A 26,056-nucleotide genomic window follows, 5' to 3' on the forward strand; every position below is an offset into this window, starting at 1 on the left:
CGGCTGAGCCCGCCCCCGGGCGGGGCGGCGGCCGCCATCTTACGCCGGGAGCCGGGCGCCGTTTCTCCTGTGGAGGCGGCGGGCGCCGAGCGGCTGCGCCTCGATGGGTGAGTCCCCGGTCACCGCCTCGCGGGGGTGAGGGGCTGCGGGAGCCGCTGTGCGCCCCTGGCGCGGGGCGGGCGTCCTGCCGGGGAGAGGTCGGAGGCTGCTGCGAGGGGAGGGGAGAGGGCAGCGGGCTGAGGGAGCCGGGCTCGGCTCGGCTCGGCCGGGGGGGTCGGGCCGGTAACGGGGCGGTGCGCGACAGGTGGGGGGGGGCCGTGCTGAGGGCCTGTTTCCAGCCTGTGTTTGTTACTAAGCAGTCCTCGGTACTGCTGCTATTGCAAATAAAAAGACAAGTCTCACTGCGGAAGTTGACAGAGCCGTGTGGCACAGCTGTAAAAGTGTAGTTCAGGTGTTCTTCTGCATGTGGTCTTGTTGTGAAAGAATTTCATACGACTGAGTTTGCTTGGAGTCTTGAACCGTATTTTTGACGGTTAATTATTCCTCAGATGAAGGCTTCGGTTCTAGCTTTGAAAATTAGCACTGGGTTATTAACAACCTTTCTTCAGTCAGTTTGATCGTTTCGGTGACAGATCACGTTGTATCGCTTTTATCTTTCCACAACTGATGCGTCTGAAATGATGGGCAGATTCCCGTCCTCTTTATACATCAAAAGAGATGTTAATTAAAATGAGTCAATTTTTTTTTTAACTTAGAATTGAAAAGGGTATGCCTTTCTGGGTGCTGCTGACCCCCTTTTTTCTGTAGAGTTTTTTTCTGTATACAGATTAAAAGGAGACTTAGCATAACCCTTAGATCCTGCTTTGTTTGTGCAATTGGCATTAAAAAAAAAAAAAAAAAGAAGCAGTGCAGTGGGATGTTAAATGAAGCAGTAATTACTGCAGGTTTTCTTCTAGGATTTGCCCTTATTTTTGAATACACTTGATGTCTACTTTCTGAGAGGGAAAAACAAGCTCCTGTACTTGCTGACAGTTCCTTCAAATCTATGTCAAAATTCAGCAAAATAGTGTTTTTGCTTTTACTGTGTAAAAATTTACAGTTTGCTCATAAGATCAGTAACTTCATCTGGCACTAGCTTATGCCCCTTAATGAAGCGTCTGATCGCTGAGATGACCTGCAATTTAATCTGCAGTTTAGAAATGACTGTCTAGGCAAAGATTTTTCTCTGATTTCTCTCTTGGAGATTTTTGTTGACGAACTGGATATTGCCAACAGCTACAGGTGTACATATAGGTGTTGCTAGATACTTCTGTAGCACAGGAGATGGCAGGTTTGCTTTCTTGTTGTCCTCTTGAAGTAATTCTTTCTCTTTAATAGACAACATGTCAAGCCCGGGGAAGGATAACTTCAGAATGAAAAGCTACAAGAATAATGCACTTAATCCTCAAGAAATGCGCAGACGAAGAGAAGAGGAAGGAATCCAGCTTCGGAAACAGAAAAGGGAAGAACAGGTAAGCACCTCCATGAACTGTTGACTGTTAAGTGCTTGTGAAATTAAATTCACATATGTGAAAGGCCTTGACTAGATTCTTCCTGTGAAGCAGAATCCAAAGCATGAGGTTTTCTGTGCAATCTTGGGGAGCACCAGGTACCTCTCAGTCAGATCATAAAGCAAAAACAGTGAGCCGAGGCCCTTCTAAATCAGAAGGGTACACGAGGAGATACCTGTGGCTTAAATTTAATCTCTAATCTAGGTTTAGACATGTAGGACTGGGCTGAAAGATACCCTTGTATCTAATAAGGATCAGAAAACCTGGATTCCATTCTAGAGTTTGGACCAAAGATGTAGTGCTAGGGGTGAGGGCAGCTTTCATCTTTGAAGCTGTACTTCAGGTTGTTCAAGGGCTTTTATCAGTAGCCTAGTAAAGTAGCCAACAAAATAGCGGTCTCTAGACTCTCTTTTTCTAATATTTGCAGCTGTCCTTACCGAATTATTAGTGATCCGAGTACATTATATAGTGTTATGGTTGGTGGTAGTTCCTTTTCCAAAATGTTTAGTAGTTTGTCTGGAAAGTGAGGAATACAGTTTGTTTTTCTGCTTGGTCTAAAGTGGCAGACTTGTGTCTCCCAACACCTAGAGAGTGTCCCAGGCACTGATCTACAGTCTCCTCTGAGGCGGGAATGCTTACCTTTCTCCTGGGAGAGTGGTGCTACTGCTTGGAAAAAGAATTTGTGTTAGTTGGGTCAGATAGGTAAGAAAAGGAAGTAGAATCCTACTGGAGTATTTATCTGTGAATGAATTCATCTGAATTGCAGCTTCTGGTGAAAGTTTTGTGAATTTTGTAATAAATACTACATAGTTAAATTTTATATATAAATAAAGGGGTTGTTTCCCATGCTGGTTTTTGTAACAGTGAGAATGAGAATACCTTAATCTTAATCGTTAGACTAGTGTTGTCAGCAGTTTTTGCACTGTCAGGAACAAGTTTATGCAGGGAAAAGAGACTGTTTTGCTCCAGTAAAAGTTATAAATTGTAGATAGGCCGTGTTCCTGAACAAAAAACAGTTTATGTTTCAAGCAGGATCTTGCTTGTCATTGCTGAGTGTTAGAAAGAACAGCTGGTCCTCTAAAAAGAGGAATATTGTTTCTTCTTCCATTTGTGGATTTAAATGTAATTAAAACTTGTTTGTGTCCAGGATTCTGCAGTTGTTTAGTGCCTAGGTTTGTGCCCAATCCAGAAATGTGTTGAATGAGGGAGATAATGCTTTGTTTTAGGTTCCTGTTTGTATGGCTAGATATAAACGTGGAGCTGCTTACACAGTTTTGGGCATATGTGACAGCTGAAATGTAGATATCTATAGACAACTTTCAGGACAAAATGTTCTTCAGAACTTAGTAGGAGGTTTCACTGTTATGCTTAGAGGTGAAATCTGAGACACTCCATGGATTCTCATGTTTATTTTTTAAGGATACCAACATCATAGTCTTAGAATTATTGATTATTACAGACTGTAAGTGTAGTAGTGGATTCAGGACTAAACAAAATAATAAATAGGTTTGGTTTCTGGAAGAAAACAGGGTAATGAATGCTATGTTTGCATGCCAGAAAATGATGAGGCAGTCATTAAGTATAGCCTGTTAAACACTACAGTGCAGGTATGTATTTTAAGCATAGTCAGTTCATGAAGCCAAAGTGATTTTTGGACACACAAAACATTTAAGGTTACATAATTCGAAAGTTCACCTTGAAATTATACCATGTTTTCCTCCAACTATATTAAAAGTATTTTATTTTTTCTAAAACTGTGTGCTAGATGTAGGTACATAGGTACATAGAGTTTAGACTTTCCCCCTTTAACAGAATGTGATGTGCTGAAACACAGACTGTGGCTCTGTGTTGATGATTTTGGCCTACGAACGAAGTAGCTTGTGGAATACTATTTTCTGCTTAAATACATGTATAAAGAATTATGAGGGATAAAACAATGGAAGACCTGCATCTGGCTTGCTGGAGTTAAAGAAGCATTTGGACTATGCTCTTAGTCATGTGGTCTGAATTTTTGGGTAGACCTGTGTCTACCAGGAGTTGGGCTCGATGATCCTTGTGGGTCCCTTCCAACTTGGGATGTTCTATGATTCTTTTTCTTACATTTGAGACATTTATAGATCTTTTCTAATTAAAAAAGAACTTGAGGGTTTCCCTCGAGGCTTACAGTGCTGTTTATGTATAGGTGTGTTTTTCTCCTTTCTGTTCTTCAAACTTTACTGTACTCAGCTGTTTGCATGGATGATTGGGAAGGTGAGTAGTTGAAACACTTTGGCTAATATTGGTGGAAACATTTGCTCAAGTAAGTCATCAGTACCCTTTCTATGCTAAGTTTTGAGATATTCCCAACATTTTTTTCTTTGTTCAGTTGTTTAAACGCCGAAATGTTTCTCTCCCGGGAAATGAAGAATCTATGGTAGAAAGTCCAATTCAGGATCCTGATGTCAGTTCTACTGTACCTATTCCAGAGGTAATTACTCTAGAATATATTTAGAATATTAGCTGTTTATGTGCTGTGTACTAGACCTAAGAAGTCCTCCTTTCATTTCTAGGAAGAAGTTATTACAGTAGATATGGTGCAGATGATTTTCTCAGATGATCCTGATCAGCAGCTCACAGCAACTCAGAAATTCAGAAAATTGCTATCTAAAGGTATGTAAACATTGCTTTTTTGTTTGTTTATTTCTATGTTGTTATGATTGCTAGTCATATAGAATCAGTTAACATGTAGTTTTGTTTCACTTTAAAATAGTTTGCTGATGCTTCAAGTGTTGTTTATAGCAAAGCATTAACAAATCCATTCAAACCTAATGGCTAAATACAAAAGACATCATTATTCTAATGTTAAATTTTTCAGGCAAAGTAACAAAGGCAAGGATGCTTTGATTAAAGTGTCCAGGGCAGTAACAAACTGCTCACTAACAGTACTTAGTGCTTGTGTCAGTGATTGAATTTCTGATTCTAGTTCTGTGTTTGAGGGGGTAAAAGTGATATGCCTGTCAAAGAATGGTGTTAACTTTGTTGTTCTTAAAATTCAAGATGTTAAATAAATAGACCAGCAGTCTTTAATGCTGGTATTTGTACAGTCTGCTGTACAAGGGTATGTTTGTTCATATAAAGTAGTATGTAACAGTAACTGCTGATCTGAGTTCCTGATTGAAGGAACAGTGTTGTAACAAGCTACTAACATGCCAATGGGTAATTGTGTGTGTTACTATTATTATACACAATAGGGTGTTTACCGAATTATAGCACTTCATGGAGATGATCCAGCAGTCTTCTGAAGCCAAAAATTTAGTTCTCTCTTTTGAGATTAAAATGATTGCTAAACGTTTATGGTAAGAACTTCCTGAGAATCATATTCTTGCTTTGTGTCGTACTGAAAAAATAATGTCTGTGGTCTTTTCCATTAGACTTGCGCAAATATGTTTGTTTTTGTAATCTAGAACCTAATCCACCCATAGATGAAGTCATCCAAAAACCAGGAGTAGTACAGAGATTTGTGAAATTTCTAGAGAGGAATGAGAATTACACACTGCAGGTGAGTTTGGCTGGTACTAATTTATGGTTCGGAATGGGATTAGAAACATCCATAACAGTTTTGGAAAGCATAATTAAATTATTTTTGTATATCCAAGCTGTAAGTTTTAGTTGTCTGAAGCGTTAATTATTGCCACTGAAATTGTGGCCCAACTTGTGAATTTCACAGTAGTCTTTAGGGTGATGTATTCAGCTGGTCAAATTCTTGGATGTGGAAAACAGGCTTTGCTCAAGAGAGTGGTGTATTGAGAGCATCAGCGTTGATGTGTGAGTGGAATCTGCTTTATGTTTTGGGTATAGCGTAGTACCTTTTTTCTTTCGTGAAATTTTAGCTGTAAAAATACATGAAACCAAAAGGCTAAATTCTTAGAAGAAAATTAAATAACGTGTGATAGGTGTAATCAGTAATTGCCTATTTCTGGTAGCCAGCTAAATCGCACTTCGGCCTGGTGCTCGTGGATATTAGAACAAATAATTCAACTGTATGTAGCATAAACAAAAGGAATTTGTGCCAGTCAGTAAAGATTATGGTAGTTTCCATAGAAGAAAATAACGGTAATAACCACATTTCAGTGGAAAGGAAAAAAGTTGGAAAAGTCACCTCTGAAACTCTCATGTCAAACTGTTTTCAGTGAATTTATTATTTTTTATGCTGAGTTGTTTGAGATAGTATTCTTTCTGCTCCTCAACAGTTTGAAGCAGCTTGGGCTTTGACAAACATAGCCTCTGGAACTTTTCTACACACCAAAGTCGTAATTGAAACTGGAGCTGTTCCAATTTTTATTAAGTTGCTTAGTTCAGAACATGAAGATGTCCAGGAGCAGGTAACTGTTTCCTTTCAGTGTTTTGTAACTATAAAATTAATTTATGAATTTTTTTTTTGTCTGGTTAAAGAGGTCTTGAGTTCCATTTTACTGATCTGGCTCCAGAAAGATAGGAATTCACCTTCAGTGTATTTTTTTTCCCTCATGCTATTTTTTCCCTGTTTCTTTCAAGTCCCTTTGAACCTGTTTTTTATTTTATGTTACTGAATACTTTTAAAAGCACCTCACTTCTTGTGCTATTTATAGGCTGAGAGGATCTAAAACACAAAAATACAAAAAATGTAGTAGAAAACAATGTTTGTGGATTTTTTTCTAAGTTTCCATGCAGCTTAATTTCCTATATCCTTCTACCTTATTGTTTTACAGTCTTCATTAATCTTTTTTTTTTTTTGGCTTGTTTGTTTTTCTTTATTTCTTTTTATGTTTAAGAGAGGCTGCAACTTACTGGCTTTTATTTAGCATGAGTTTGGAATGTTTGAAAATTTAAGTTAGTGATTTAACTTTTTAATTCCTTAAACATTGTGTGCAGCTTTGAGCCAGCTTTAGTACATCAGTGAATGCATAGTGAGCAAATGTAACTATTGAAAAGATTTTATATATGTTTTTTATTGAAAAGCATCTAAATCAGTGTACTTTCAGAACAGAAGACTCTGTTTTCTTGAAAGTATAACTTCAAATGTAGGTAATTTTTTTTGTGAACTTACACAAAGTCCTATATAAATCAGTAGTCTTCTGAAATTTTATAGTCAGAGTGATGCTGCAGACTTTCATGATTCCATAGCATTTGCTGTAAAAATACTTACATTATCTGTAAATGTTGATTTGCAAGCGTGTATAAACTCACTTGGGTGCTTTACTTTTTAAGGCAGTGTGGGCTCTTGGTAACATTGCTGGTGATAATGCAGAATGCAGAGACTTTGTTTTAAACTGTGGAATATTACCACCACTCTTGGAGTAAGTATTTCAAATTGTTACTGATATAGGTAATGCTAAACTTCAACTTAAAACTTTAAGGTTCTTGCTAAATTGAGAATATTTCTCGTTTTATTTCTATGAGCCTAACATTTTGGATTATCTGAGCTTCGTGTATATCTTTAATTCATCTGTGACTAGAAGCTTTCAAATATCTGCAAAAAGAGAATAGTTTCATATCACTAGTATGAAGTTTCTGTGATGTATGGAATTCTTTCAGAGTTCTGGATATGTAGACTGGGAGAGAGGTGGTTTAAGTCATACGTATGTTTCTGTGATTCCAGCTGGTTGTGCGGTAGGCTGTCCTCCCTGGCTTCCCTACTCTTGTCCAGTAGCTCCAAGCTCCAGTCCTGCTGTCTATTTGGTTGTTGAGATGAGCTGTGTGGACTAGTTGTTACACCAGAAGGTTCCACTAGGATTATTGTTCCAGTATTTACTGTACACTTATAACGAGATGTAAAGGAGCTTCATTGCAGGGAAAAACTTCACCCAACACAAATACTCTTCAATTTATTCTTGCTTGAAATAAAAATAATAATAAATAATAAATAATAAAAAATAATATAAATAATATATAAAACATTTGTAAAATAGCTTAAAATTATCTTCCTCAAAGACTTAAGGGTTTAAAGATTTCAAACAATTTGGTATGTATCTGAAAGTGAACCTGATTTTTCAGGTATTGAATCTTTCACAGTCTATTCAGCAAAAACAGTAAAACATTAGTGTGTTTTTTTTTTTTTAGGTCTTTTAAGTTCTGATATTTTATGGACCCTTTTAAAAATTATTAATTTCATCTTCTGAATGAAAATATCAAAGTTAACTTGAAGGTGTATTGTGTTTCCAGATTCCCTATCTGAAAAGATTAAACGATTTACCACCTGAGCAGTGCTTTGCTTTATATGCATATATACTTGATTTAGGAATGAGACGTCCATACAAAATATTCAGTCCCTTCTAAGAGAATACTTGCATCATGTCAGCTATGAAGAGAAACAAATTGAAACTAGTACCCAATAATAGGATTTTTTTTCCTGTTATGAGGCATTGTTGGTAATAATAGAAGAGAAAAAGACGTAACTTTTTCAATGAAAAGCGACTATTTTTTAATTAATATTATTGCATCTCTTTGACAGACTGTTAACAAATTCAAATCGTCTTACAACAACTAGAAATGCAGTCTGGGCGCTCTCAAATCTCTGTAGAGGAAAGAATCCACCTCCAGACTTCAGTAAGGTATAATGAAGTACTCATTTCAAGAAATCAGAAAAATGAAGATTTACATTTGTAATATGTTGTTAGACACAATCTTTGAATCTGGAGATAGACTTGATTTTATCTCGTCAGTGTGATCACACAGTTTTGTCCATCTCTTGTATCTGCACAAAATCATCTACTTTGACACCTGTCAGGCAAAAAAAATTAAACTACTTAAAAGCCTGAGATCTTACTTAGTCAGATGCAGGTAGTCATTCATTGCTATGAAATGATGGACAAGTAATTCAGTGAGAACCAAACCCCTTTGAGCTGTGTTTTCTCCAGAACTTTTTAGAGGATGTGAGTTATAACTAAAGCTTTTCTTCTTTATTAATTTTATGGTTGCTTAATAAGATGTGAGTTCATGCTGCAGAAATAAGGTATTTCTTGTAGTCACAGAGCAGAAAATTGAATTAATTCAGACTGCTATGATAGAGGTCATTTGCTTATATGCTCTCCACTTCCACCTCTCTCCAGTTAGGAAGGCAGTGATGTAAAGACTAGTAGAGGTATTAGCTTCTTATTTTGAGTATGAAATTAATTTCTGGTAATGTTAGTGACAATATAAGATAGAATTGAACACTGGATATTATGGTAGATTAGGCCAATATTAAATACTCATTAAAGGTAATTTGGAGAGAACGTGCTGAAAGTTAGGGAATAGTGATTACTGTTATTGCTACTTAAAAATTCTTGGAGAGAGGTTAACAGGAAGGGGGATCTCTGATGTCAATTAATCACCTCGCTATTGCTCTACCCAATTTTTATATCTGTAAGTAGTATTTTGTTCCAGTAGCAAAAAAGCAAGGTTTCTTGCTGCTTAAACCTTTTTAACCTTGTTGGAAAAAGGATAGCCTGTGGGTAGCTGCTAGTAAGAATAACTTCAATAGCACCAGCTGGATACATAAAGGAGGCTGAATTGTATAACCAAGGCAAGGTAAAGAATTAAGTTCTACAAAGAGTGTGAGATTGTGAGATTCATCTGTATAGCTAAAACATGTCAGGTTTCAACTGATAGTAAGATGGTCTGGTTCAGTTTGCTCCATATGTTTGTGTGGAGGACATGAGGGTCAGGGCTAACAGTTGAAATTAGGTTAGCCATAGCTTATTTGATTTATTCCAGTGAATGTTGATTTTACTCTGAGATTCTTTATGTTAAAACAACTGTAAACTGGTTATTATAAATAACGTCTGGTACTTCTATATCAAAAAGCATTGTTACTGTGAATTTCTATTCTCTAAGTGATTTTAAAAAAGGATCAGTAATTTCTGATCATCTAGTTACATGTAAAAGTAGGTTTTGTTTTAAGCTGTGCAATTACGTAGATACTACACTAGGTATATAAATAAGTAGTCTCTTAAAAACTTAGCCAATCCACCAATTTGATTTGGTTATCTTGTTTAATCAGGATATGTTTCACCTAGGTCCTAGTTCATTATTGAACTCATGTGCTTTGGCAGTAAATAGTTTTGCAGAGTTATTCCTTTTCAGAATGTTCTCTGAAAGATTAAAAATATAAAACACTGAATTTTGCAACATTTTTCTTTAACCTAGGTTGCTCCTTGCTTAAATGTTTTATCAAGACTGTTGTTTAGCAGTGACCCGGATGTATTAGCAGATGCTTGCTGGGCCCTCTCTTACCTTTCAGATGGACCTAATGATAAAATCCAAGCTGTTATTGATTCTGGAGTGTGTCGAAGATTGGTGGAGTTGTTGATGTAAGTCCCCTCTTCGCCATTAACTGTCCTATAGTGATATTAATATTAAGGAGTTCAAACTTAGTTTTGTTTTTTCACTTGAATTCACTTGAATTTATTTCATGAGGCATAATGAGCTTGATTTCAGTCTGACACCTTTTCACTTGCTTGCTAGGTTTCTTGACTCCTGGAAATTTTCCAGGAATCAATGAAACAATGAAAAATGCTTTCTCTAAAGTAGTCTTTTATATTTCAAAAAAAAAAATTAATTCTTCTACATAATTTCACTTACGTGGAAGAATAGGAAGGTGACAACTGAAGATGAAGCTTTAATTGTAACTAAATTTCTCAGCTCAAGTGTTTTAATGTTGTTATATTTTGTTTCCTTACCTTTCTAGGAGATGTAGTTGAAAGAATTTTTGAACTCACAAAGTCTAGAGGCAGGCTTGGGCTGCTTTTGAACTATTCCAGTATGTTTGTTTTATGGTTCGTTATTTTCCTAGAAAGGGAGACTAAGTTCCTGTGTTTACATGGGGACTACAGAGTAGGTCAGAGATGGTAGTTCCCAACACTGACAGTTTAGCACAATTCCCTGTGAAAAGCTCATTTGTACAGCTCTCAGGAGAGGGCGAGGTTGCTTTCTCTTGTGTAGATGCTGTAGGACAGCTGAATAGGTTTTCTTCCCCTACATACCATATACTTGAATGTGGGAATGGGGACTTCAGATACGGGTTTCTAAGATTATTGACTTACAAAAGGGGAAAGTTCTCTTACAAAAGAGGGCTGCTAAGTTTTAGTACACACTTGCTGTGGATGATGCAGGTTCCAGTATTGTATTCAATAATTGAGCTGGGTGAAGTGAGTCTGTTGAACAGATAAATTACTCTGTTTTGTCATTCCACAGAGGTGCCCTTTCTTTGGTTGCATTTCTTAAACTTGGTTAAATAGGACAAAATAATGCTGTTTTCTCTATAACTAAAAATTTAGTACCTGAAGTAAACATTTGTTCACTGAAAATGCAAAATTATGCTGTAGCACTTGGTAATACCAAGCAATATTTCTCTCCAGGCATAATGATTACAAGGTGGTATCCCCTGCATTAAGAGCAGTTGGAAATATTGTTACGGGAGATGATATTCAAACACAGGTAAGACTAATTCATTAAAGAAAAATAAGTTGGCAGGAAGAAAAATGGTTACAAATCTTCGTATAAATTATTTTTTTAAAAGCTTGCAATAAAATACACACCTAATACAGCTATTTGTGTGCATCAGTGAAGGAAACTCTGTCCAAATCTATGCTGTTAATTTGGCAGTCAGTTTGAACTGGTATTTTAATCGTTAAATTACTGCAAGAATGAACATTTTCTTACAGCACCATGTGCAGCAGATTACTTCATTTCTGTATGCAACATTGAATGCTGATTTCCGTTGATAAGGAAAAGAACTTTTTTCCCTTAGTTGGGATTCACTTTTCCATTCTAATTCCCTTTTTCAAGTATTCAAATGTAGTCAGAGTTCTCATTTTTTGGAAGCAATACTCATACTTGATTTGTCCTTGAATTTTGTATGTATGATACATGGTATCTATTTGTATGACAAACCGACTGATGCAATTTGTTATAAATATTTATTTTTTAATCCTAAAAAACAGAATTGAGCTTGAAGCTATGCAGGAAAATTAAGGTCCTTTTTTGAAGAAAATTGTGCTTAAAAGGCTTATAGTACTAGAGTAGAGGGTAAATAATGAAATCAGTTAATTACATAATTTATTTTAAGCTCTTTGGGAGTGGACTTCACTAAAGACTTAAATAGAAAATATCTGTTGCTTTAAAAACAAGCGAGCAAGCAACTGAACAAATAAAATTTACAGTTCTTGGTGGTGTAAAAGTTGATACTCAAGTCTTAAACAGCCTTACGTAGCCTTCCTGTCTTTATTCTTCTGGTGTTAACTTAGTTGAGGGCATTCTTTCCAATTTATCTATCCAATTGGATCATCTATTCAAACACTACCATATTGAGCATTTTAATTTTGCAGGATGTTATCTTTCATACTTCTAAGTAGTGTAAGTGTGTTGCAAAATACATTTCTTATGACGTTATCCATAACGTGATTTATATATGCATATACATACAAAACAATTTTCAATTCTCAAATTTTTCTAGGTGATTCTGAACTGCTCTGCGTTACCCTGTCTCTTGCACTTGCTTAGTAGTCCCAAGGAATCTATTCGGAAAGAAGCCTGCTGGACTGTTTCTAATATTACTGCAGGAAATAGAGCTCAGATTCAGGTATAGCTTGTAAAAGCATTGTTATACATTGTAATATACCTGTTATTAAAGTAATAAGCAATTTTACTTTAAAAAAATTGGAATGTTTCACTGGACTAGTTTGTGTGAAAAGGACAATTCTACCAATTCCACCTATTGGGAAATGTTGAGCATTTGGCTGAAATTGGATGATGTCATCAGTACTGAATTACCTTGTCGTTAACTATGAAATCCTGCCGGTTTCTCTAGGTGTCTGGAATTTCCTGGAAAAAAAAGTTCTGTTTGACAAAAATGAGAAATCAGAATTGGAATACATTTCAGTATGATTTTTTTAATTCTCCTTGAATTAGAGATGAAAATGTTATACAGTCTCCAATTACAGAAATGGTCTTTTCTATGGAGATGACAAACCTGAATAAAATGGCCAAACTTTTGCTGAGATCGAGTGAAGCTTGATCTCCAATTCAAAAACTCAGATTTAGAGCTTATGTTACATGATCTTTTAACAGGTCTATCCAGTAAAAAGGTCATCAACTGTTCACCAGAGAGAAGCCAACAAATTGCAATGTTAGAGTAGTTAGAATTTCGGTTTAGCATTTCTAATTAGTGTGGTGCCTTCTAACAAAACAGCGTTTCTTTTGCTATGAAGAGGCATTACTGACTTCTGTAGTGAGAGTATTGATCTTCTTGCTCTTTGTATACTCAATCTTTAGTAATTATTATTAAACGTCCTCATTTTATCTCTTAGGCTGTTATAGATGCAAATATTTTTCCAATATTGATTGAAATTCTTCAGAAAGCTGAATTTCGCACCAGAAAAGAAGCAGCATGGGCCATAACTAATGCAACGTCAGGAGGAACCCCTGAACAGATTAGGTAAGATTGTGTATGTGTTTTTTCTGCCTAAGTACCTTTTCTGAGGCATTTTTTTTCCTGCAATTGAATCCTAACAAACGAGCAAGAAAAACCTGCAAACTAATTTCTTGAAGCTCTGTGTACATTGACAATCACCTAGAAGCTCAGAAAGATAAGTAGAATATATGCAGTAGAATTGATAAATTGACTGAAGCCATTTGGTTTCAGGGGTGTTATGCCTAAAGCCTTCATGAAGTTATTTTACAGAGTTTGTATTATGTTGTCAGACACAATTTCAACAGTTAATGAACAGTTTCAGTGTTTGGAAATTGAAAGCCTTGGGAGAGTTGTTTAGAAAACTTATGCAGTTGGATTGCATCTCTCTGTGGAGAGGCTTCAGCAAATTTAATGTTTTCTTTGCACACTCTAAAGTCACTGTCAATGTTACATTAAAGCAGATACCTGTGTTTTTTCCAAAATGGAGTTTAATTAAAATTCTACTCTCCGTGGCTATTAAAAATACTACAAAGAGTGGATTTCTTGAATAACCAGAATAAAATGCTCTCTAGTTTTTCTGAATGCCACTAACATACTAAACAATTTGAGTCAGTAGTTCATCTTGAAATGACAGTATAAAATATTAAAATTTAAAAGCCTGAAAGTCCAGTTACGAATATGCATATCAAATTTTCCCATTAGGATAAAGTAGAGTATTAATTGTATTTCAGACTAAGGTTTTAGAAAATTTTTATTTCAGACTTTTTTTGACAAAATAATAACCAATGTGTGTGAGAGTAGTATATCAGAATAAAAGTACTGGTTTATCAGTCCTCCTTCCCCCACCTCCCCTAACCCCTTTTGTTCTTCTGCTGTTCTAAAGGTATTTAGTCGCACTAGGTTGTACCAAGCCTCTTTGTGACCTCCTGACTGTGATGGATTCAAAAATAGTACAGGTGGCTTTGAATGGACTTGAAAATATTCTGCGTCTTGGAGAGCAGGAGTCTAAGCAAAATGGAATGGGCATTAATCCTTATTGTGCCCTTATAGAGGAAGCATATGGTAAGAAATTACTTTAAAACTGCACACCTAAATTTCTATATTTTGGGCTCTAAATCCCTTATGAACCATTTTGAAATTTGTAGGTGAGTTTAATGTAATATTTCTTCTTTTCAAGCATAAGTGGACATTAAATGACTAAAAAAAATAACAGCATGGTGGGAAAAGTGATTAAATACAGAAAATGTTAAGATGTTTTTGTCTGCAGTCAGTTTCTGAAATGTGCCTTAAGTGAAACATTTTCAGAAATATTTAACGAACAGGTAGGTTTTCTAGTCTATTGGAACCATGGTTTGCAAAACTATCGCCCAATCCCAAAATATAGTTTAGTATATAATCCTGTCTGGTAGTTTCATTACCAATAGGGATGAGAGATCAAAGTTTGTTTTACTTCTTCACAAAGTCAACAACTTCTTAGTGTAGTAAATATCAGTACTAGCAAGAATCCACTTCAGATGATAAAATTACTAAGCTTCTGTTTTTTTGTGAAAGTACCTTTTTCTGTTGTTTTGTTTGTTATTTTTCTAAGACTTGGAGTTAAACCGCATATTAAAAGCAGATTATCAAAACTAAAATTGCATTTGTAGAATTTAATGACTGGATACTGCTGATTTAACAAAATTTTTGTTAAAACTGGCTCCTAATGAATCCAGCATTATTTATGGAGGCTTATCTTGTAGTTTCTGATGAGAAAGGAATTGGTAGGTGTTTGTGTTTCAGTCAGCTAGAACTGTTAATAGCTGATGCTATGTTACATCTGACTAGATAGTACTAATTTTTCTGCAAAGTAACCAGTAAATCTGAATTCCCTGTTAAGGAGTTGTATTTCTAAAATCATGCATACCCGAAGAACATACTTTTGCAATCTAATGTATAAGAGGAATAAGTATTGGAGAGTTTAAAGGAATTTATTCTTGTCAAGATCTTGAGTCTGTTCAAAACTTCACCTACTGAATGTCTAGTTCCTTTTTTTGTTGTTAGTTGAGTAGGCAACTGAAACTGTAGAGTAGAACAAGTTCGGTAGGGGAAACAGCTGATGACATCACCCTTATTTCTTTGTCGTCTGTTTTCATTGGAAGGGTTTCTTACAAGCTCTTCCTAATCCAACATAAATGAAAACTGAGTTATCTTAAACAGCTAGAAAGGAGTTCTGAGTCCTAACCTAACTCACCTCCAGGCACTTTTCTGCCAGCAGAGCAGAGGTTATTCCCTCCAGCTTGCAAATGATAAGTCTTTGGAAAAGACAGCATTTTCAAATCATAGAACTAAATTTGAAAAAAAGTAACAGGCTGTGCCCAGAGACACCTCCATAACAGGAGATAGAATTTAGAGTTGTGGAAGACTGCAGGAGTAAAAGAAAAGAAATGGGGATTTTGGAAATTGCTACAGGAAGCAGTGTGTTATCCTGACTCCCTACTTTGCTTTCTTTGTACATAAGGAATGCTTCTTTTTAGAAAGGGTAGCTGCCGTCGCATCTTAACTGCTACTCATTTGCTATAGTTTTAAAACCAGTTTGAACAGCAGAAGGTGCTGCAAAAAATTAAACCTAGAAATACATGGGTTAAGGTATTCCTTAATTTATCCATTAGGATCATTTAGCATGGAAGAAAAGGCATACTACTTGGCAGAAAGAATGGAGAGAGAGGAAAAAAGCAATTATGTGTGAAGATCATTGATATTGAATTAATTTAGATGGTTTGGGGTTGCCTTTTTATTTTAATGTGAGTACCACCACTAAGTCTTCGTACTTACATTAGCCTTTGCATTCATTATTCTTCTGAAGCAATTAGATTTTGAAAATGTTTTGTTTTGAATTTAGGACTTGATAAAATTGAATTTCTTCAGAGGCATGAAAACCAAGAAATCTACCAAAAGGCTTTTGAACTCATAGAGCATTACTTTGGTGTTGAAGAAGAGGATTCCAGTATTGCACCTCAGGTGGATGAAATTCAACAGCAGTTTGTGTTCCAACAGCAGGAGGCTCCAATGGAGGGATTTCAGCTGTAAACTATTAAAGTGAAGACAAGCATAAAATGTAAACACATGTAGTTTTTTTTTTTTCTAAAGGTCTTTTCTTTATGGCCAAAGTTAGAGAAGTTGAGTATGTTTTGCAGAAATAGATGAAGAAAGCAGCTCATGCACTTTTATATATTGTTAGATACAACTGTTCTTTGTTTTGTATTTGTGTTTTTTTCATTCTCATATGTACAGAAAACAACCGTGAGTAATGTCTAAAGTAAAGCATTTAAATGTGATTTAACAAGAACTGTTAAGCTAAGACTCGGTAGGATTTTAGGCAGTGGTTCTGACTCTTTCATGTAGTCTCAAACTGCATATCAGCAATACAGTTACTGACAGTTGTGTTTTTGGCAGTAGGCTTGACTTGCCCAGTCTATCAAATCTACCTCTTGTATTGAAGCGAAAACTTTGCTTCAGAACTAAGGCATGAAATAAAGATGAGCTTGTAAGAAGCTGAATTGGAATGTGAAAAATATTTATTTAAATTGTGAAACTTCTTACATTATTTACTTTACAACACACTGTTGGAATTTATTTATAAAATGTATTTAAAGACATAATAGATATATATATAATGCTAATTACGCAATATAACAAACATATTTCTGAATCATTTGGGAAGAGAACTGTTTCAGAGGTTTCCAAATTGGAATCAGCGGAGAGCTTGCTTGTCATTTGATGCGTGCTCTGTAACTAAAGCTGCTAAATGGCATTAGAAGTTAGCCACAAATACAGTACTTTGCTGTGAAAGCAGTTGCTGTAGTTACCACAAGAATGCTGCAATTATGAATGACAGAGATGGTCATCTGCAAAGCTGGAAATACAAAGCAGATGGTTTACAGCTGTCTCCTGCCAAACACCACTTTAGTTTGAGAAACATTGCAATGTTTGCCTCTCTAATAACAGTAGCCTCTTAAAAGTTGAGACAGTAGGTGTTACGTTTTTGACCAAATACTGCTACTGCCACTTGAATTGCTCTTTCAATTAGATAAGTCGGTTTTCATTTGGTTAGAAATACTGCGGTGAAGAATGAATAGAGAATCACTCCAGCTGAATGAAAACTTGTTGTACTGTAAATAGCATTAGGTGTGTGGACACCAAAACTAACTAGAAGTTACTGTATTCTAAATATTTAGGCTCTACAATACACAGTGTTTGCTGTTTAAACACTAAAAGAAACAAAATTCTAATATTGGTATCAACAGTTTTGAATACAGAAAAATGTATGCTGTGCTTGGACTTGCATATAGTGTTTCTGGAATATTAGTAGTATGTCTCATTTGGAGAAATTCTTTGGGTTAACTAAAGTATGTTTCTTTACCTGTAATTAATGTATTAACATCGAACTCCTGGGTTAAGTGAAATCTTTGGAATATGGCAGCATTTCATACTTCATAAAAAGCTGCAATTCAAACACCAAATTACTTATCCTATGGCACTGTGCTTGTCACTAATCAGTATCCTAATGCACTGAAAAATACAGGTTCAAGGTGGTATCATTTACCGTATCATTTTATATTTAGAATTTTTGTATGTGCAAGTTAAGATTCTAAGACGTTTCACTTTGATGTTACAGCAATATATACTATATTGTATTTGAATGTGGGACTTGAAGTGGATTTTTTAAGATTAATGGTCAGTTTTGACTAAGATGTAACTGGCAAGAAAGAAACCTCTTTTTGAAGTCTTTTTACTGGAATTTAGAGGTGTAAGAAGTGTGTATATAAGGAGTGCTGTTACTTCACGAACTCTGGATAATGAGATATTTTAGCAAATGACACTTTAAACCTAGATTTGTACAGCATACAACAATTTTGAGTAGTGTGATAATACTGAGTACAGCTGCCAAATTTTCAGATGTTAGATAATTGTATTTGTGCCCTTTTTATCCTTAGAGTTTTAGGATTTCATATACTGACCTTCCTTCCCCCCATTGGTTCAAAGTACAGGGTAGTGATCATGGAAGTCTACCAGGATTACTAGTAAGTGCTAAATTCCAATGCTCTTCTAGTGTTTAAAAAATATATAAAAATTATTCAGGTAACAGGGTATTCCATTGTGTCTAACAAACTTGTTTTGATAATGTTACATAACCAGCTGTGCCTGCTTTTATTTGGAGGACCCTGTAAACATTACATTTATAAGCCCCTCTGACTTAAACCAAATCTGAACTATAAAGATCTTGATTAAAAGACTTGAAAATTTAAGGAGGGGATATATGAAGTATTATATTTGTTTTGAAAAAATGTCTTCACTTTTGTGGATATATTAATCTGTGAACAGTTAGTGACTGCACTTTATGCATTTAGAAAAATATATTTCCTGCCTCTGATATATTTAAGTGTAGTAGTTTAAAAGGGAACTAAAATTGATGGACTTTGGCTAATGAAACCATTAATTAAACTCAACACTTGCTTTACCCTAAAGTTAAATATATATATATATATATATATATATATATCATTAGTTATTCTTTAAACTATAAAATACGATATGGCCTTTCCTGTTTTATCATTGGATTTATTTCATATTTTGTTTAAAAGCACATTAATTAACAGTATAAAGCCAGAGATGATGTCTTATGGACAGCTCTGGTGTAGTCATTTGCACGTAGGGGTGTGAACATGAAAATAGGAGAGGCAGGGGAGTATTTGGGCATTTTATGATGTACTGAAGTGCCCCATTATTTACAAAGTTTGTTTCAAAATCCAGGGTTTTGGTTTGGGGGGGTCTTGGTATTAAAAGGGTACCACTTGTTCTGCTTAAATGTGAATACCAGCTAGCTAATCTATGCAACTATGCAAAGCATAAGATTATTTTTCAGTTCCCTACTCTTGATACACTGAATCATATCTAATTTCTTCATCATTGCACTTTTCTCTGAGGACTGGTTCATACAGCTTTTTAATTTTCTAGTATTTGCTTTAAACACTGTTGCTAGCAGCAATCAGAAAACAGTAATAATGTTGGCACAGAAATAAGTTAGCTGTAGAACAAGTTTGCAACTGGAAAATATTTATTGTCGGGTCTGTCTTCAAAAAAATAAAAAAGATGCACTATTGTCTTTCTTATTATTTCTCAGTTGGTTTAAAGTTATGAAATTTTACAACTGAGGACTTTTGTAATAGGTCTACCAATTGATATGTAAAGTTTAACTTCGACCTCAAGAGTTCACTGAAATTTCAAATGAGATATTTTAGTTACTTACAGCACAAGATCTTCATATAATGTGTAGAAACTAAAATACCTGTATTGACTTCAGATAGTAATAGTGCATCTTTAAATCCAGGCCAAAGGCCCATTACTGTAACAAAACACATGAGTAGTATGCAATATTATGGAATGTTAAATCTCCAAATACCATACAGAAAACAATAAAACCTATTTTGCAGAAGTCTATTGTATTTATTTAATGTTTTAATAAATGCGGCTTCTTAAACTAGGAAAAAATGCAATTTTGAATACAACATTGAGGCAAATTAATTCCAAATGGCTGTTTTCTGCACTGTAAAGCTATGTAGTACCACCAGACAGAAACCTTCTTGGTTAGATATTTACAAAACATATTTAAACACATGCTTATATGATACTCACAGCCCTGTCTTCACATGCAGAACCAACCACTTGTGGGAATTCTCATGAATTTTGTAAGGACTTCAGAAATCATGGGATTACCAATCTGTTTCCCTTACCCTCATTTACCCCAATCTCCCTTCAGTATATGAAACTCGAAATGTTCTGGCTGATAAATTTGTTATGTACTTAGAATTGCATGTCTTATTTTTGCAATTTCAGTACTTTCATAGAAGGGCTTGGATTGGAAGGGACCTCAAAGATTATCTAGTTCCAACCCTCTTGTCATAGGCAGGGACACCCCCTAGATCAGGTTGCCCAGGGGCCTCATCCAGCCTGGCCTTGAACACCTCCAGGGATGGGGCATCCACAGCTTCTCCGGACAACCTCTGCCAGGGCCTCACCACCCTCTGAGTGAAGAATTTCCTCCTAGCCCTTAATCTAAATCTCCCCTCTTTTAGTTTAAATCCATTCCCCCTTGTTTTATCGTTATCAGACTGAGCAGAGTTATTCCCCATCTTTTGTAAGTCCCCTTCAAGTACTGAAAGGTTGCAATAAGGTCCCCCCCCCCAGACTCTTCTCTTCTGTAGGCTGGACAGCCCCAGCTCTCAGCCTTTCTATGTAGGAGAGAACTGCTTGGTCTTTGCTGTATTTAATCTTTCATTCCAAAAATACAACTAATCTTCCAGTAAGGAACTTTAATCTGTGTAACAGAGCTCAAAATCAAGGCTGAAAGAAGAGTTTTAGGGCAGACAGTGGAAACTAAGTCAGCCCATTACCTTCCATACTCGGGAAACTACCTCATCATCTTTGATATTAATTACTGGTTTTAATCATATGCAACAGGTAGGTACAGTATCTTTTAAGAAGACCTCACTTTCTTTCTGTGATCTTGTAATTACTATTGTTAGCTCCGTAGTGTGTGTAATAGTGCAGTTGCCCATTTATTGGTGAAATCCCTAACTGTTCTTGATAACAGTTAACTTTCCTCGTACAACAACATTTGGCACCTCACGTAAAGTTACTTCGTCTTTGACTCCGCTGCTAGCGCAGCCTCTTCCCGCCACTTGGCCTTCTTTGCCAAATTCAAGCTTGTTAACGACTCGTGACGTGCAGCAGCCTGCAGAAGGAAAGCACTTCCTTAAGAGTAATGTTGTGAATACCATCACCTGGGGAATGCTATCAGATCTTGGGAACCACCACCCACTTACTGCTTTATTTCCAGGGTAACAGGAACATTACCTGAGATCATGGCAGCTGTAAGTTGCTGCTCTTTGAATTTTCTCCATTAATTTCTCTCTGAATTACATCATTTCTAAATATGCTACAGATTAGCTATCTAGCAATGTACTCACCTTCTTTGCTGAAGCAATCACTGCAAAACAGGCAACAATGGAAAGGCCAATCATGATGTAACAAGCTTTAACTCGAGCTTTGTTCCTTGCCCTGTCTAGCATCTCTGGCCTGCAATTAAAGTTTTTGAGTTGAATCATTTAAAAAAAAAAAAAAAAAAAAAAAAAAAAAAGCATTTCTAGACATCACAAACATCACCGCTACAGAGTAAAAAACAAAGTGGCTTGTAAAGCAAGCATCTTTAGATTGCTATGATGTTTAGTTTTGTGCCACCCACGAGCTTTGTATTTTGTGACCCTAATCCATTTCCAATAGAAAAACAACATCTAGTGCATTTAGGAACATTTTGAGCTAGGAAAAAAATGTTTATTGGTGTAGTAAGTATTTGCACTTAAATACTTGGGCTAATTGTACCAGAAATCCCACCTTAAATTCTATATAAACATCGTGAAATGGGGGGAAGGTTATCTATTTTAATCTGATAGAAGAATACATGTATATGTGGTGTTAACAAGAAATGATGGAAGCAAGTTCCATGATTATTCAAAATAATCTTTATAAATAAATTGCTGTCGTACCTAACCTGTTAAGATGTCATCCTGTACACTGTAGGTTAGGGACTTTACATGCTTAGATATGTGATTATAACAGTCTGTGTTGCTCTGAGCTAGAACTTTTAGTCAGTTCTTTAAAAAAGCCGCAGCTTTATTGTTTAAAGTTGGCAGTTGATGTCAGCCTGCTTGCTATTACAAGAACGCATACCTAAAGATTAATTTTCCTCATCATCAAAGGCAAAAGTAATGAAATCCGCCCTTGCTTTTGGCTGTAGTTGCTGTCAGAGAGGCATTCTGCAGCCCAGCAAGCTCTGTTGGTGCAGCTCCCGCTCACACAGTTTTTGGTTCCGAGTTTTTGGCTGCGTGCTGCTGAGCACCAGGAGTGCGGGACGTCTCCGTATCACTACAGTCCTCATAAGGCTTTCAGCTAAGCCATCTCCTGAGCCAGGAGTTATACTTGGGAGTACTGTTTTTAGGATTTTCCAATGTAATACTGGCTAGTGTGCACAATTTTCATATTTTCTTAAATTGACTTTATATATGCACGCATATATCCGTTACTTCTCTAGAAGGCTTAATGGAATGGTGGAGGACAAGTCATGAGCAGCTATGCCACACTACCCCCATGCCCAACAACACACACACACACACACACGTTGTGTGTGGCAGGTTTCTTGTTGATAGCTGACAGTGCCTGCGGTTTTAAGTCACTGCTTCTGTGGTGTACAGTGGTAAACACAACCTCTTTACAACAAACCACACTACAGATCAGTGCATAAAACCATTAATCTAGGATCCATTTGTAAGAACAAAAGCAAAACTGCAAATGTTATTAGTCTGGCTTATTAACGTAATCATATTTCGTAGTACACTAATTGAAAATCTTCTGAAGCAGATTTTCACTTTCTCCTTGCTTTCTGCCTCTGCTTTAAGGAAAGCAGACCTTATTATCATCTCTAATTGCACATTAGGGCCTGTGTTACTCAACCCTTCATCGAGACTCTGGTTAAACCTGTGAATTCATAACAGCTCTTTGCTGTTTTTTTTAAACATTTTGACCAAGGGCTACAGATTTGAGCCTTAGTACAAAATATCTTCAGTGGCTAGATTTTGTTTAAAGGTAACAGTATCTTGCATTCTTTATTGACAGTTAAAGCAGTGACACTGTTCAGCTTCAATGTCATAAAATTAGCTTCATTTAGCATATTATGATGATTTTTAAAAAGACATCGCTTGTGCGGAAAACAGAAAGTGGTGACATACCTGTGAGGCCAGAAGCAAGTTGTTTGCATGTGTGTGGATCAGCAGAGGCATGTGCCTTTACAAACACCTCTCCACTATTTCAATTGTCCAACCACTCAAAGCTTTTATAGCTGCCTGAACCTTTCCCTAAGGGAAGACTGTGGGATAAACACGGAGCAAGAGATGTCAGACCCTCTAGAAAGCTGCTGCCCAGCTTGGGAAACAGCAGCATTGCAGTCAGGAACAAACAGTAAGAGGAGCAGCTAGAGGATGCACTTGCTGTGCATAGCTCTGTATGCTGCTTGTGCTGAACCTACCACCCTAGGCAGGGACATACTGCGATGACAAAAAGCCATGTCCCGGACAGAGACACCATGGCAAGACACCACAGCCTAAGAAAAAGGCAGCAGTTGGCACTGCAGGGGTTTCATACCTTCCCTTGGGGAACAGTAACTTCCACCAAGTTGAGGTGAGAAGCAGGTCAACGCAAGGCTAAGACCATGTCAAGTACTTGGTTTTCCTTGGATTTGCCTTGGGGAGGAAGAGATGTTTTTCTCATAACCTTTGTATCTATTTTTTTTTTCCCTCAAATTCTTCTTCAAGCAATAATAAATTCTAATTTGGTTGATGTAATCATTCTGGGACTGTCAGCTCCCTTAGAGCCTTTATGGGAGCTATAAACAGAACACAGTTTACTAACAACTTCCTTCTCTGGTTACACATTAGGAATAAACAAAATAAACAAGCCATTTTATATACACACACACACACACATTATCTACATAAACATACATGTGCACACAAACACACACATACATATATGACCAAGGCTATCTACCCATGACCCAGTTCTTCAGCATAGGCTATGAGGTCTCCAGTAAGGGATTCTTTTTCTTTCTAACCTATAACCTGCACAGGAAACTCTTCTGCCCTCTAATTTGTCTCAAAGCTTTTGGTATTGGAGCTGCTGGCTGGTTCAAACCCCTCGGAAAAGCTTCAGCTCAGGCACACCCCACCTCTTTCCCTTCGGCTCAGCAGGACCATGTCAGGACACTTACGGGATCCTTGGAGGAATCTCTTCTTCCGTCTTGAAGCGGCCGGTCCAGAGGAGGATTTTTCTGTCGAACTTGGAGGGTTTGTAACTCGCAACCACCTTGTGAGCCTGCTCAGCTTGGAGATGAGAAACAAACAGCCCATGGCACCGAGGGAGCCTGCCAAGGGTGGGGTGGGAAGGGAACCCCCTCTTCCAGCCCATTCTGGTCTCTGGGGGACTCAGCCCCCAGCGGGCATCTCCGGGGCTCTCCCCCTCCCTCCCACCTCACCTCTGGCCACCTGGGCCAGGAGGCGAAGAGAGGCGAAGAAGCCCCGAGCTACCTCGCCCCACACCGTCCCCATCCCGCCTGGGAGCCCCGGTCTGACCCCGGCCCCCCGCAGCACCCCTGCCCTTACCGCGGCCGGCTCCGGGTCCCCGGGCGGGCCCCCCTCCGGTGGCGGCCGGGCGGCTCGGCGGGGCCGGCAGCAGCCGCCTGGGGCGGAGGCACGGCGGGAGCATGGCCAGGCCTGGCTCTGCACGGCGGGCACGGACACCGACACGGACACCGACACCGACACGGCCCGGGCTCCGCCTTGAGGGGCCGCCGGGGAAGCCGTCCCCCGAGGGGGGCCGCGGGCAGCCCGCTGCGAGGGGCGGCCCCTCGGGCCTCGAAGCCGGCCCCGAGAAGCCGCCTCTCGCCTTGCCTCGCCTCGCCTTGTCCGGCGCTGCCCTGCAAACGTCGAGATGAAAAGCACGCGAAAAGGGGGCCTCGGCTCAGGGTTGGCCCGGGTCCCTCAACACAGACCCGCGCCCATCACTGCCCCCGGGGGTCCCAGCACTGCCCCCGGGGGTCCCAGACCTCACACGACACTCTCTAGTGCTTATTTTAGTTGGAAAAGGGGGTTTTGGTGCTGCGTTGTTTTGCTTTGGGGATTGGCTAAGTATGTATTTGCTTTCAAGTTCTGGTCAGAGTTAACCTTTATTTCAAATAAAGACCAAAAATACCATCAGGGAGAATAAACAAGCAAACAACCGCAACAAATACTAGGAGAAAGACAAAAAGTCAGTGTAGAACTGAAGGCACGAGTCTGAAGCCTTGCATCGTTGGCAAGCCAGAACTTTGTTCCCTGTTTTCCAGCAACAGAGCCTGAGGTAGACAGCTCTTTCTGAAAGCAAGTTGTTGAGTAGAGAAAATCACGATCTTTTTCATCAGAATGGGTTCTAGCATCATTGATATTAATCTATATATATACATATATATCTTTTGAACAACATTTCATTCTCGAAAAACATTCAAGAAAACTATTTTATTTTTTTTTATTCAGTAAATAGTCCTGTGTTGATATTTTCTTACTCACACGTAGTTTGCATTCTGAAATCATCAAAATAACAAAATGTCCTTATTATTGGAAAACCATCAAAGCCATTCCATTATCTAATACAAAAAAAAAAAAAATCCTCCCACATTTTATTTTGGAATTGAATTTCTTCCTGAAAACGAGCCATTATACATACAGAAAAACACGTTTCTTTGAGCCCTGTATAAAAGCCACACTCTGTCTTTCTCTTGTCTATGAAAAATACTGGTGATGAAGAACAAGTGCCTCTCTGCACACACACAGAGCAGCTCTGCCTTGTTTCAGAATGTCCTGAGGGAGACGGAGGAGCAACAAAAGAAACAACCTAGAGGATAAGACCAGGGTTATAGTCTGCCTGTAGCTCTTCTTCCAGCTCAGAGAGGCATAACATCATTCCTTGCTCCTGGAGATCCAGCTGGGAAGGGTGGGAAGATCCAGAATGGCTGGGGTGGGTCTGCTCAGCTCCACACACTGTGAGCAGCATCCCAGATCCTGCTCTTAGTCACTAGTAATGCTGGCACCCTGTGCTTTCACTCATTGCTGTTCCAGCTGCAGTTGGCACAAGTGTAGGGAGGAAGCCTAGAGCTCAGGTAAGCAGTTCACAGCTGTTGCCAAAGGACATCAGAGCACAGAATGGTGCCAAAGATGAGGGACACCTGTGCTCCTGACATCTGCTGCTGCTGACATTGCTGCAGACATCTTCAGGGAATTGTGCCCTGGAGGAGAGGGCTTGAGAAATTGGTGACCTTCACAGTCTTCATTCTCTCTAAGGATGTTGCACAGTTTCTGATACTGGCTTTAGAGGGCATTCAGTATTATTACAAGAAATAACATAAAACCATAAATGATTGAATAGAGCAGCCTCCCACGGACGTCAACAAACAGCACTTCTATGCTTGACTTCT

At 37.8% G+C, this 26,056-nt stretch overlaps 2 protein-coding genes across 2 annotated transcripts; one reads left to right on the plus strand and one right to left on the minus strand.

Moving 5' to 3' along the window:
• Nucleotides 1-16: 16 nt before the first annotated feature.
• KPNA5 (karyopherin subunit alpha 5) lies at nt 17-19,432 on the plus strand. Its single transcript, XM_082757983.1, has 14 exons — nt 17-107; nt 1,378-1,511; nt 3,916-4,017; nt 4,100-4,199; nt 4,994-5,088; nt 5,780-5,911; nt 6,777-6,865; nt 8,020-8,119; nt 9,696-9,859; nt 10,907-10,985; nt 12,004-12,129; nt 12,857-12,984; nt 13,844-14,022; nt 15,839-19,432. The coding sequence occupies exons 1-14, from the start codon at nt 104-106 to the stop codon at nt 16,024-16,026; spliced, it is 1,620 nt and encodes a 539-aa protein (XP_082614109.1). The 5' UTR covers nt 17-103; the 3' UTR covers nt 16,027-19,432.
• Nucleotides 17,726-24,392, minus strand: FAM162B (family with sequence similarity 162 member B). Its single transcript, XM_082757984.1, has 4 exons — nt 24,210-24,392; nt 23,819-23,930; nt 20,967-21,075; nt 17,726-20,731 (listed from the first exon to the last, which is right to left on the minus strand). The coding sequence occupies exons 1-4, from the start codon at nt 24,310-24,312 to the stop codon at nt 20,633-20,635; spliced, it is 423 nt and encodes a 140-aa protein (XP_082614110.1). The 5' UTR covers nt 24,313-24,392; the 3' UTR covers nt 17,726-20,632.
• Nucleotides 24,393-26,056: the final 1,664 nt, after the last annotated feature.

The sequence above is a fragment of the Aythya marila genome (assembly GCF_965140915.1).
Source record: "Aythya marila genome assembly, chromosome: 3".
In the NCBI taxonomy this organism is placed as follows: domain Eukaryota; kingdom Metazoa; phylum Chordata; class Aves; order Anseriformes; family Anatidae; genus Aythya; species Aythya marila.